Source organism: Podarcis vaucheri (assembly GCF_965113315.1).
Source record: "Podarcis vaucheri genome assembly, chromosome: 8".
NCBI classification, from domain to species: Eukaryota; Metazoa; Chordata; class Lepidosauria; order Squamata; family Lacertidae; genus Podarcis; species Podarcis vaucheri.
The window spans coordinates 51,974,780-51,986,137 of NC_138766.1; the positions used below are offsets into that span (position 1 = coordinate 51,974,780).

Here is an 11,358-nt window from a genome sequence, read left to right on the forward strand (position 1 = left end):
CTTACTATCATCATCTTAGAAACTATTCATACAAAATAATACCTTTGGAAATCAACTGCAATGAGAAAATGGCCAATAGGCTTACTTGTGGGGTGGGGGAGAGATGGGAGATTTAAGTACATAGCAACAGCAAAACAGCTTTGATGCAAACAAGAGAATTAGCCAAAAGAAAAGGAAAAGAATTCATTTCAAGAACAAAACTTACTTCTAGGGAGGTCCTGTTATTAGAATTTTTTAACTAGCAGCGGGTGGACTTCAAATGCTTTGGAATCTAGATAATCCACTACGTGTTTGAATATTTGTGGATTATTTCCATAATGAATATTTCCATAAATACTCCCTCCTTCCCCCGATGAGTAAGCTTGACTCCCGACATACAAACTAATCCTTTGCTTTCGTCCGATTCCCAACAGGCCACTGTTTTTGTCACATTTCCAGGTGCACTGATTCAAGCCACCTTTTGCAACAAGTAGACCATGAACTGACACTTTCTTTGACAATCTAGGTACTTATGAGTACTGGAATCAAAGTTAGCACCTCATAATGTTACGGTTCCTTTTATGTGCATGGAAGCTCCACACTTGAACCACAAAGGCTTCCCTGTTCACTTCAGCAGCACAAGTAACTAACTCCATGTATGCTCTCCTCTGCATGCACCAAGCCAACACAAATGGGAGCTTCATATGTGTATTGGAGCCCAAATGGAGGTTTGCTTTGAAAATATGATTTGCCCCACACAATTTGCTAAATTGCCACACTATGTTCCATGAGACTTAAACACAACTGACCTCTTCCAGATTTGAAATCACATCTACAACCTGGGTTACAGAGTGATATATTTGAAAGGAACCCTCAGAGGTCACCTAATCCGGAAATCCACTACTTACAGCAGGTGAGGGGAAACTTTGGCTGCTGAACTACAACTCCCATCACCCCTTCTGCATGTGAACCACACACCCAACTTGTTCAGCCTTTGCTTGTGGGACTTTGCTTGTGTTTCCAGGACTCCTTTGTCGCCCTGTACACATTCTGCTTTGGCAATAGCTTTATTAAACTGTGGTGTCCAGAACTGGATACAAGATTCTGGACGAGGTCTGACCAAAGCAGAATAGAGCAGCACCATTGCTTCTCATGATATAGGAACTATACACCTATTCATATAACCTAGAATTACACTGTCCTTTTTTGCTGCCACATCACACTGTTGACACATGTTTAGATTAAGCTCTGCTAAACCCTCCAAGACCTTTTACGTGTACCACCCATCCTATATTTGTGCATCTGATCAGACATAAGTGTGGACATTTACATGTATCCCTGTTTTAAGAACATAAAAAGAACCTGCTGGATCAGGCCAATGACTCATCTAGACTCACAGTGGCCAACCAGACACCTATGTGAAGCCCACCTGAGCATAAGAACACTCCCCCTCCTGTGATTTCTAACAACTGGTGTTCAGAAACATACTCCCTCCATCTGTGGAGGCAGAGTAGAGCCATCATGGCTACTAGCTGTTCATAGCCTTCACTCTTTGAATGTCTCTTATCCTATTTTGTCGACTCCAAAATTTAGCTAGTTTTGTCCAGTTCTCCAGCCTGTCAAGATCAACTTGGATCCTGTTTCTGGTTCCACTTGCATCAGCACACCCAAAACAAGCCCCAGTAAAAGTCCCAGTTCAGAATATGCTCACCCACATTGAATCAATGGAGTTTATGCTAGTCATAAGCAAAACTTACTCCACAGATTTCAACAGGATGTAAGCTCAGCCAGCTTTCTCTCTATCTGGTCAGTATATAGTCCAACCAAATGTGTATTTATAACAGACTCAGTGTTAGGAAACAAAAATGGGTCTGATATTTTTAAGGGAATATTTTAAGTGAAAAGGACTAAAGTGTCGAACTGAAGACTTACATATACGAACATTAAAGCTGGTGGCAAATACTCAGTGATAGCATATCATAAAATTTAAGAGCCCTGCTGAGTCAGCTCAAAGGCCCACCAAGTCCAGCAATATATGTACACAAGCATGCAAGTGTTGTCCAGTGCTCTGGTTTTCAGAGGTTCAAAGAGCAGCAAAAGGGCTTTCAAACAGCCCTGCACTGGGTTTTGGCTGTACACGCCTGCTTCAAGCAGGGGAACAGGCATGCACACTAAATCCTGCTGCCCTGGCTGTGTGCACTATTTTCCAGCAGGGCAACTGGTATGAGTAGCTAATGCTGAATCAATCCCCGCTACCATGCCAATCTGCCACTGCAGCCCTCCATTAGAGTGATGTCGCAGGCGGTCACGGTTTCCTGAAAAAGGCATTGTGAGCCAAATTTGACCCCTTGGTGGGAGCTAAAGGTCCTCCACCCCTACATTACATGATGTGCTAAGCAACACGGAAGGGAAAAAAGAAAAGGGGCGGGAGGTGGAAAAGAGAGAGTCTTCCATACCCTCCAACATTTCTCTGATGAAAATAGGGATGTTCTATTCTTTAGCAACAACAGTAATATTTTTGTTTATACCCCACGCATCTGACAAGGTAGCCCCAGCCACTCTGGGCAGCTTCCAACACATATAAAAACATAGTAAAATATTAAACATTAAAAAACCTTCCCTATACAGGGCTGCCTTCAGATATCTTCTAAAGCTTATAGAGTTACTTATCTCCTTGGCTCGGGGGGTCACATAACTCCATGGCCTTCCACACTTCTCCAATGAAAACAGGGGTGTTGTGTAGAATCCTGCAGGATTTCTGCAAGAAAGGATTGCTGTTTGTTAGCTGCAACTGATCTACAGCAGACGAAGAGCAGCTGGGCCTCAAGCAGCTGTGCTGAAAGTTCAGTTCTATTGGGCCTCCCATCCCTCAGCTATCATTGCATCAGACTACAAGAGAGAGAGGGGTAAGGGAAGCAGGGCCGCCATCAGCTGATAAGCCAGCTCCATCAGGGTCCTCCCTTCATCAATGTCACCTGGCAGCAGGCTGCCATCAAGCTACAGAAGAGAGAGGGAGGGAGGGAGCGAAACAGCATTGATCTATCAACTCTGCTGAAAGATCAACACCTGTTAGCTCCACCTTTACTGAAACCTTTTCAGTTCCAGCTGGCCATTATAAACACTTTGTAACTAAGATCTAGTACTCAAGTTTGCTTTCTTTCTCATTCCTCCAAATCTGTTTTCTTTTTGTGCCGTGTCTTTTAGAGAGTAAGGATTGTCTTATTATTGAAGCTCAGAGGCTGCTTTAGGGCCCTTTTTGGTTAAAGATTGGAGTTAAAATACTTCAAATAAATAATGTTATAACCACAAATACATACAGATTATCACTGAATCATCTGTCTCTACATGGGAGATTATAGAAGGAAGGCCTGTGACATAACTATGCTTCTTCTGTCAGGACCTAAGCAATTTGAGAAATGGGCTATGTTCTCTATGTTTGAGAATGATAAACACCATGGCTATGTACAACCGTATGATGGATTTTATTTACTGTAACCTTATAGAAATTATTTCTTTATTGTACAATAACAACTTTTAAATATATATATATATTTCAAAATATGACAAAGGCCTAGCTTGATACTGAGCCTTTAATAACAACTTGATCTACAAAATCATCAGCTAGAGCTTTTCACAACATGTAAATAACCATTATCACCTGCTAGCAGCAGCAGCAGATGCTGTTAAACTGCAGTGGATCAAGAGAGTAGTTGCTAATTATAGGACATGGAGAAAGAGTTCCATTGTCCATGGGAGGAGAATCTCTCTGAGTAAGTCTCAGCAGCATTCTGCATCACAGGCAACACATATCTTCTACATATTAGACTTCATCCCATGTGTGCTACAGATTGGCACTAATGGAGACACATGGCCACAATCAGTTCATCATTGCTTTGGTGGGGGTAACTGTCAGCTTCTGCAATGCAGACTGCTTCCTAATGTGAATGATCAGGTACTAAAACAGTTAAACATCTTGCAGTGACAAGCCCTAAGGAGAACCCCAGCATTTTATAGAATGGCAGATAGGAATCATGACAGTACTTGGCGCACTGCAGAAAAGCAAGATCTATCGTGCCCAAATGGCCCATTACAGGTAAGAATGCAAGGAAGACTGACTCCCAAGTTGGATATTTCCACAAGCAATGGACATTCTGTGGCCCTTAAAATGTAAGCAAACAACAGTTGCTTAACAGTTCCCTGCCCCCCCACAACACCAACACACACACACACACACACACACACATATGTCCAAACATCCTAATCCCAATAGGCAAGGTTCATGTTTGTGTGGGTTACTCATTGGCTTACTCACAGTGCCTGTGGAGTCTTTCCTTCCATATACTATAATCCCATGGATTTCTGCAAAAGGCCAATGGATGGAAGTACTGCCCAGCTGGACTGCTTACTAAGTAAATAATCAGAATCAGCAGGTTTAAAGTCATACGGGCACTTGATAAGTAGGCTGTTTTGCAGAAGGATGGAGTATAAAAACTCAAACCTCACTGGCCTATAGCCATTGGCAGGGTTTTGCTGATTGCACACACACATATAACACCATGGCCTCCTCCTCTCTGCTTCTCGTTTGCTTGGCTGCAATGGTGTACATCACTGAAGCTACGCCACTGGTAAGTATTGCATTAGTGGTACAGCAGTTTCTCGGTGGGGGAGAGTACAATCTTCTTGCAAGCTTATTACCAAATTTGTACCACATATGCTGATCCATAGTGAACTGTCCATATCTTTTGATGGCTGCATCGTTTACCAAGGTACTTTAGAATGGCTTTCAGGTTGCTGGAGACACATTCTATTTGTGAAATAATATGTACCAAACTGCTGACAACTGGTAATTTAATCATGCTGAAGAAATTAAAAGAATAGTCCAAGATATTGTCACATGCCTACCACAGTGTGATACGTGGCTGTCTCTTAGGAATTGCAGACAATTTCACCTTTCAATATATCAGTTGTTCGCAGGAAAGGTACCCATAAATCCCAAGGTTTCTTACTATACAATGCAGGAAAATTTTAGCACCTGCCATTTATAGTTAGAAAACTAGATCTGTTAGTTAAGTTTGTCATTAAAAAACTAATAATAGCTCTCTATTTGTTCTTCATATATGCATATTCTAAATGTATGTTACCATAAAATCTTACAAGGCCACTGCTTTTTAAGCAACTGTTGGTGCAATTCTGTTCATACATGTCTACTCAGAAGTAAGTCCCATTGAGTTCAAGGGGATTTATGCACAGGTAAGTGTATGCAAGAGGTCTGTACTATTTTACTACACTATTCATTATTTTTTGTCATTATTTAAAAACATGCAATATGTTACCATATACAACAAATGCCTCAAGGCAATTTGTGACAGTGGCAAATCTGACAATTATTTGCAGCTCATCTTCTTACTCTGTAAAATGAAAATCATTTTTACTTTTATTAACAGTGAGTTGTAAAGTTTGATTCTCAATTTTTAATTATTAACTGTATCCAATTAATAGTGCAATGCTCAAATGTATGTCAACTTCAAGAATATTGCTGTGCTAGCTGAATATTCATTAATAATGATAGACCCACTGAACCTTTAAATCAGAGTAAAGTGTGGAGGGAGGAATAAGAGGAATATCTATTTGTTAAAAGCAAAGCTTGAACTGGCATAACATTTTATTTTGTGCTTGCTTTTAAATACTCTTAACAGACCATTTCTCAAAGCTGCATCCCATGTCTATGTGTATATAAATGATGTTTGCAGTAACTCCTAGCCCAAGCGTATTTGTTTGTTTGTTTGACAGCTCTTGGATGTGTACAGGCTGTTGAAGAATTTGTATTGTGTTCCTTATGCCCATGAAATAGGCTATGGACCACAGACACTCTGATAGACATTTTCTTCTGCCAGGTCAAGGTTTCCCATGGCTCCATTGACTCAAAGTGTCCTCTTATGGTGAAAGTCCTGGATGCAGTTAAAGGAAGACCAGCTACCAGCCTACTGGTAAAAGTGTCCAAAAGAGCTGAAGATGGCACCTGGAAGGAGTTTGCTACTGGGTAAGTTGCCCTGCATGCAAAGTGCCTTGAGGAGCAAGTCAGCCTTGCTGAGACGGCACCTCCAAACTGTGTGAATCCACAACACTACCACCAACCAAGTTTCTGTTCCAAGCCTCACTGTTATTTCCAAGGGTTTATACAGATAATATATGTTTACTCACAGCAACAGGAACAACTTTCTGCCTTATCACTGTGGGAGCACCATCACACCCATCCTGTATTTGTAAAGTGGACTTATTTGTTACATGACCTACCACAGAACGCCTTCCTAGGAACATGACTAGTACTATAGTCTGCATTTGAAAGCCATATGTCTCTGCAGCTATGAAGACTAGATGTTTGCTCTCTTAAAAAGAATCAAAACTAACCTTTTCAATATCCTCACAGGAAGCTACATATGGAGACAAGGCTGCAAACTGCTCACCCACTCTAGAACACCTAGAGCCTTGTCATCTGGTAAGAGGGAGATGCAGTGCTTTTCTTCTAGTAAAAAAAGGTGCCGGTACTGCACATATCCCTGACATATGGCTAGTTCTGAAATGAAACTGAATGAATTTCCAAGAGAACTTTGAATTGCAACTTAAAACAGTCTTATACATGACTACACAGAAGTCTTGTTGAGAAAATTTGGTGCTCCATAACAGCCCCAACCTACTTCTTGTATAAAAAAAAATGTATATAAAAAGATACCATCCTTCTTACTTTTATGCACCTGTATTACAGGGAAACAAATGAATTTGGGGAAATCCATGAGCTTACAACAGATGAACAATTTACAGAAGGCTTGTACAAGGTCCAGTTTGACACCAATACATACTGGAAGGCAGCTGGCGTTGCTCCATTTCATGAATATGCTGATGTGAGTATTTGGGTCATCATCGTCGTCGTCCCCCCCCCCCCAATAATGTAAACCACTGGCAGTTTTTTAAATCCCACAATATAGTAAGTTTTCAGAGTCGAATATTATCATGGGACCAATTGATTGGGTAATTACTGCTATCGACTATGCAGCAGGAGTGGGGAGATAAGAGGATGAAAGCTGAAGATTTCAGTATGTGTAGACTACAGCAGTGGCTGCATTTTAAGGGTCCGATCCCCTAAAAAAGCCACATCCAAATCTGCCCTTAAATCTATCAGAACTTCACCCTGTACAAAACCAATAAATCTTGCATTTGTATACATGAGCCTCCAGCTGAACTACAAGTATACTTTCCTTAAACAGTGAACAAACTTTTTTAAAAAATTAAAACAATGTTACAAACTTCTGTTGGTTAGACATTGTAAGCTTACAGGCTTACCTTAACTTTCTCACACATGCATAAGGAAGGGCTCAGTGCCTGAAAAATGTAGACAAAATAGGCCATCATGACTTAACAAGTGGATTCTGCCAAATCAATTTTTCTGCTGGTTCTCAAAGTGCAAAACATTAGGAAAGCCCCCAAGTCATAACATCCTTTGCATTGCATAATATTCCTGCACTGCAGGGGGTTGGACTAGATGACCCTTGGGACCCTTCCAGCTCTAAGATTCTATGGTGCTTCTTGTAAAACAGCATAAATATTTTTAGTGCCTCTCTAATTTCACATGCATTTTTAGAAACAAACAATATGTATATTGGTTAAAGTGGGGCACTCCTTAAAACTTCTATAAAAACAACTTGTTTTTTGTGCAATGCATTCAGCGGTTTTTTAATTAACTAACCACATAAAAAGCATATCTTCACCGATCAATGACAAGATGATTCTCAGCACTAAAAAGTCAATGTAAATTTTGCAACCAAATTTAGCATGCTTATGGAGTTACCGTATCACTCTGAATGTCTTCCAGCATTTTCATTAACTTCTTAACTGAAATCTAACCAAAGCTGTCCCTACCCAATGATTATTTCACAAGTATGTGCACATAATGATTCCCAAATTGCAAAGTCATTGCCATTCATTTTAACAGATGAAGTCAATCTTTATATTCTTTTTTTGTATACAGATGTATTCCTTCTATTGAAATGAATTGGCCTGTCCAAGGAAAGCAGACAAATCAGAGCACTTGGACAGTTTGTAGGCAACTTATGATGAATTAATATTTTTAATACAGGTTTTTACAGAAAAAGCATTGTATGACTAACTTAAGTATTTTCCTCTTGCAGGTGGTTTTTACTGCTAACGATTCTGGTCATCGTCATTACACCATTGCTGCTCTTCTTAGTCCCTATTCTTATTCAACCACAGCTGTTGTCAGCGACCCAAAGGAATGACATCATACTTTATTCTCACAACATTCTCTCTACTATTCCACTTTTGTAGGATTATATTAGAGGCAGCAGTTAATTTGTATAACCCATGGCTTGTTTGCTAAAGTAGTATCTAGCATTAACATCTTGGCTAAAACTTTTTTTTTTAATGCATCAATAAATATTTCTTCTCTAAATAGTTTCAGTGTCATTTTCTGTGTTACAAAACAAGATCCAGTTTTGTTTAACCAAAGCTCATGCGGCACCCACAGTCCTTTCTCAATTTTTATAGGGTCTATACCCATTGCACATCAAGCTGCTGGCACACCTATGCTCACTCACATGTTGCAAGTCTCCAGGAAGCCTAGAGAAATGCAGTGCCATTGGCACATAAGTCACACTTAAGGCAGAGGGAAATGGCAGGGAAGGAGACATTGTACCGAAGATCTCACTCAGTGCTCTTAGTGATACGTGTGCACACATGCACACACGAGAATGGAATGTGTTCTTAAAATAGTTTCCACTATGAGTGCAACTTGCCTTCTGTGAAAGGAGCAAAAATGTAGACTCCAAGCCATTACAATGGTACCTTGGTTCCCAAATTTAATCCGTTCTGGAAGTCTGTTCCAAAACCAAGGCATGCTTTCCCATAGAAAGGAATGCAAAATGGATTCATCCCTTCCAGACTTTTAAAAACAACCCCTAAAACAGCAATTTAACATGAATTTTACCATCTAACGAGACCACTGATCCATAAAATGAAAGCAATAATCAATGTACTGTACTATAAAATAAATAAGATGGTATTGTAGATGACAAAATTAAAATTATTTTTTTCCTTATGTGCACTGATGTGCATGAAGAACAAGTCATAGTAAAAAAAACAACCACATGAACAAAAACACAAAAATAGCAAAAACATAAGCTCCAAATATCACCTCTATGTTGTGTGGGTGCTCGGGACTCAACAGCCGACAGACGCAACAGGAAGCCTCTGATTAGCAGCAGGGGACTCAATTTACAAATGGAACACACTCAACAGGAAGCAGAACATGTTCAGCTTCCAAGGCAAAGTTCACAAACCGAAACACCTACTTCTGAGTTTGCAGCATTCTATATCCAAGTTGTTCATAAACTACGCTGTTCTAAAACCACTGTGTTCCCATGTAAAATCAGTGCTCAAACTGTGTTCCCATGTAAAATCAGTGCTCAAACTACTAATAGTTTAGGAAAAGCTAACCTGAAAAGCACCTTCAGGAACCTGAAGATAGCTAGGCATTGAATGCAAAGAGGAATTGCATGAGCAATGAGCTGAATTGTATATTGGGTAATTAAGGGCATGCTTCTAAAACCAGGCACTAAGTGTTGTTGCTTGCACTGACTAAGTTAGAAATCAAGAGACTTAAGGTAAAAATGACTCACATGAGAACACATGTTTCAGTGGATCTACACTGAATATGACTTAGTGGGAATCCACTCTAAGGAAAAATAATAATAACAAAAGATTAAAACCTCTTTTCATTTAAACTTTGTAGAATATAATGATGCAGAGCTCTCCTAAAACCTGTGCTTTAAAAGAAAAGAAATTGAAGGAATACACTGTGTAAGCTATATCAAAACTATTTCAAACAAAATAAAAGCTATATTACTAAAAGTAACAGTACCTCAGTTTTTAGCACACTACATTTCAAGAGACAATGTATTTTAAAAGTACAAACATTTTAATGTGCAAAATAAAATGTCATAGCATGATTCTTTACAATTTGCAACATTAGTTTTCAGTGCATTAAATGAGCATCTCACAGTTGGAACAGTAAAATAATGTTAAGTACACTTCCCTCTGATATGCTGCAAGTACATTTTTTTAAACAATTCACATAGTTTACATGAAAAAATACAAGCTCAACTCTTTAACAAGATTCTGAAACAGACCTAGAGATCCAAGGGGAAAAGCATGTTTTATTATCCATGTATCAATTACCTCTAATTTTAGCCCAAAATATTAAAGGACCAAGGGGGGTGGGGTAAAGTTAGTATTCTCAGCAGACTTCAAAGTGAAATGATTATCATTACTTTGTTTAATTATAATTTATCTTTTTAATCTTAAAAATTATTTTTCCAATTATAGGCATTTTTAATTGTCAACTATTGGAAATTCTTAATTGTCAACTACTGGAAACCAGAGACCAAATTCAACTTTTTGGGGGTTTTACAAGAGGCCATGGATAAAGAATATGAACGGCTCCCAGCTCCAGTCTTATGCTACTTTAAAGGCACATGGCATATTAAGATTTGCTCTAGAATGGTGTGTTCAACCAGGAAATAATGTACAATGTATCTTGGATTTTTTTTTTATAGATTAAAAATGAAGGCATAATATATATATATATATAAATATATACCTATATAAAAGTTATGCAACAAGCTGACAACATTTTAAAGTTAAGCATTTGCATTCAAATAATGTGGCCATATTAAATCTGGTAAACATGTGGCATGTTTAACTTCGTAAAAGTCCACTAATAAATTGGGGGAGAGGGGAAGAAGAACACCCAATGTAGAGATCTAGATAAAGTTTAAATACACTTTTAAATGCCCGGTTTACATCATGTCTTCCTGACATCCTTGCTTTTTCAGCAAGAACTCTTCATATTTAACTGTGTAAAATGCCTAGTTGAATTTTGCATACTATTTAGAATGATAGGTGTCTCTTGCAACGTCATAACGTAAGGACATAACAAGAAAAGTCTGCTAGAACCAGGCCAATGGCCCACCTAGTTCAGTTTCCTGCTCTCAGAGAGGCCAACCAGATGTTTTTCAGAAACTGGCAAGTGGGATTCAAGCACAAAAGCACAAAAGCACTCTCCCCTCCTGTAGTTTCCAGCAGCTGGCAATCAGAAGCACTGCTGCCACCAACTGTGGGTGTTGAGCATAGCCGTCATGACTAGTAGCCATTGACATCCCTCTCCTCCATACATTTGTTCAATCCTCTTTTAAAGCCATCTAAGTTGGTGGACTCGGGTGGCGTTGTGGGTTAAACCATAGAGACTAGGACTTGCCGATCAGAAGGTCGGCGGTTCAAATCCCCGTGACGGGGTGAGCTCCCATTGCT

General features: G+C 39.3%; 1 protein-coding gene across 1 annotated transcript; it reads left to right on the top strand.

The window, feature by feature from the left end:
• The first annotated feature begins 4,452 nt into the window (after positions 1–4,452).
• On the top strand, positions 4,453–8,443 carry TTR (transthyretin). The gene is made up of 4 exons (XM_082234863.1): positions 4,453–4,604; positions 5,874–6,019; positions 6,743–6,878; positions 8,163–8,443. The coding sequence occupies exons 1-4, from the start codon at positions 4,536–4,538 to the stop codon at positions 8,268–8,270; spliced, it is 459 nt and encodes a 152-aa protein (XP_082090989.1). The 5' UTR covers positions 4,453–4,535; the 3' UTR covers positions 8,271–8,443.
• Positions 8,444–11,358: the final 2,915 nt, after the last annotated feature.

Excerpts from the sequence above, each read along its gene's own strand:
- TTR (XM_082234863.1), top strand. The coding sequence starts at position 4,536 with ATGGCCTCCTCCTCTCTGCTTCTCGTTTGCTTGGCTGCAATGGTGTAC. Across the intron at positions 4,605-5,873 it reads TCACTGAAGCTACGCCACTG|GTCAAGGTTTCCCATGGCTC; the intron begins GTAAGTATTGCA and ends TTCTTCTGCCAG. Across the intron at positions 6,020-6,742 it reads TGGAAGGAGTTTGCTACTGG|GGAAACAAATGAATTTGGGG; the intron begins GTAAGTTGCCCT and ends CCTGTATTACAG.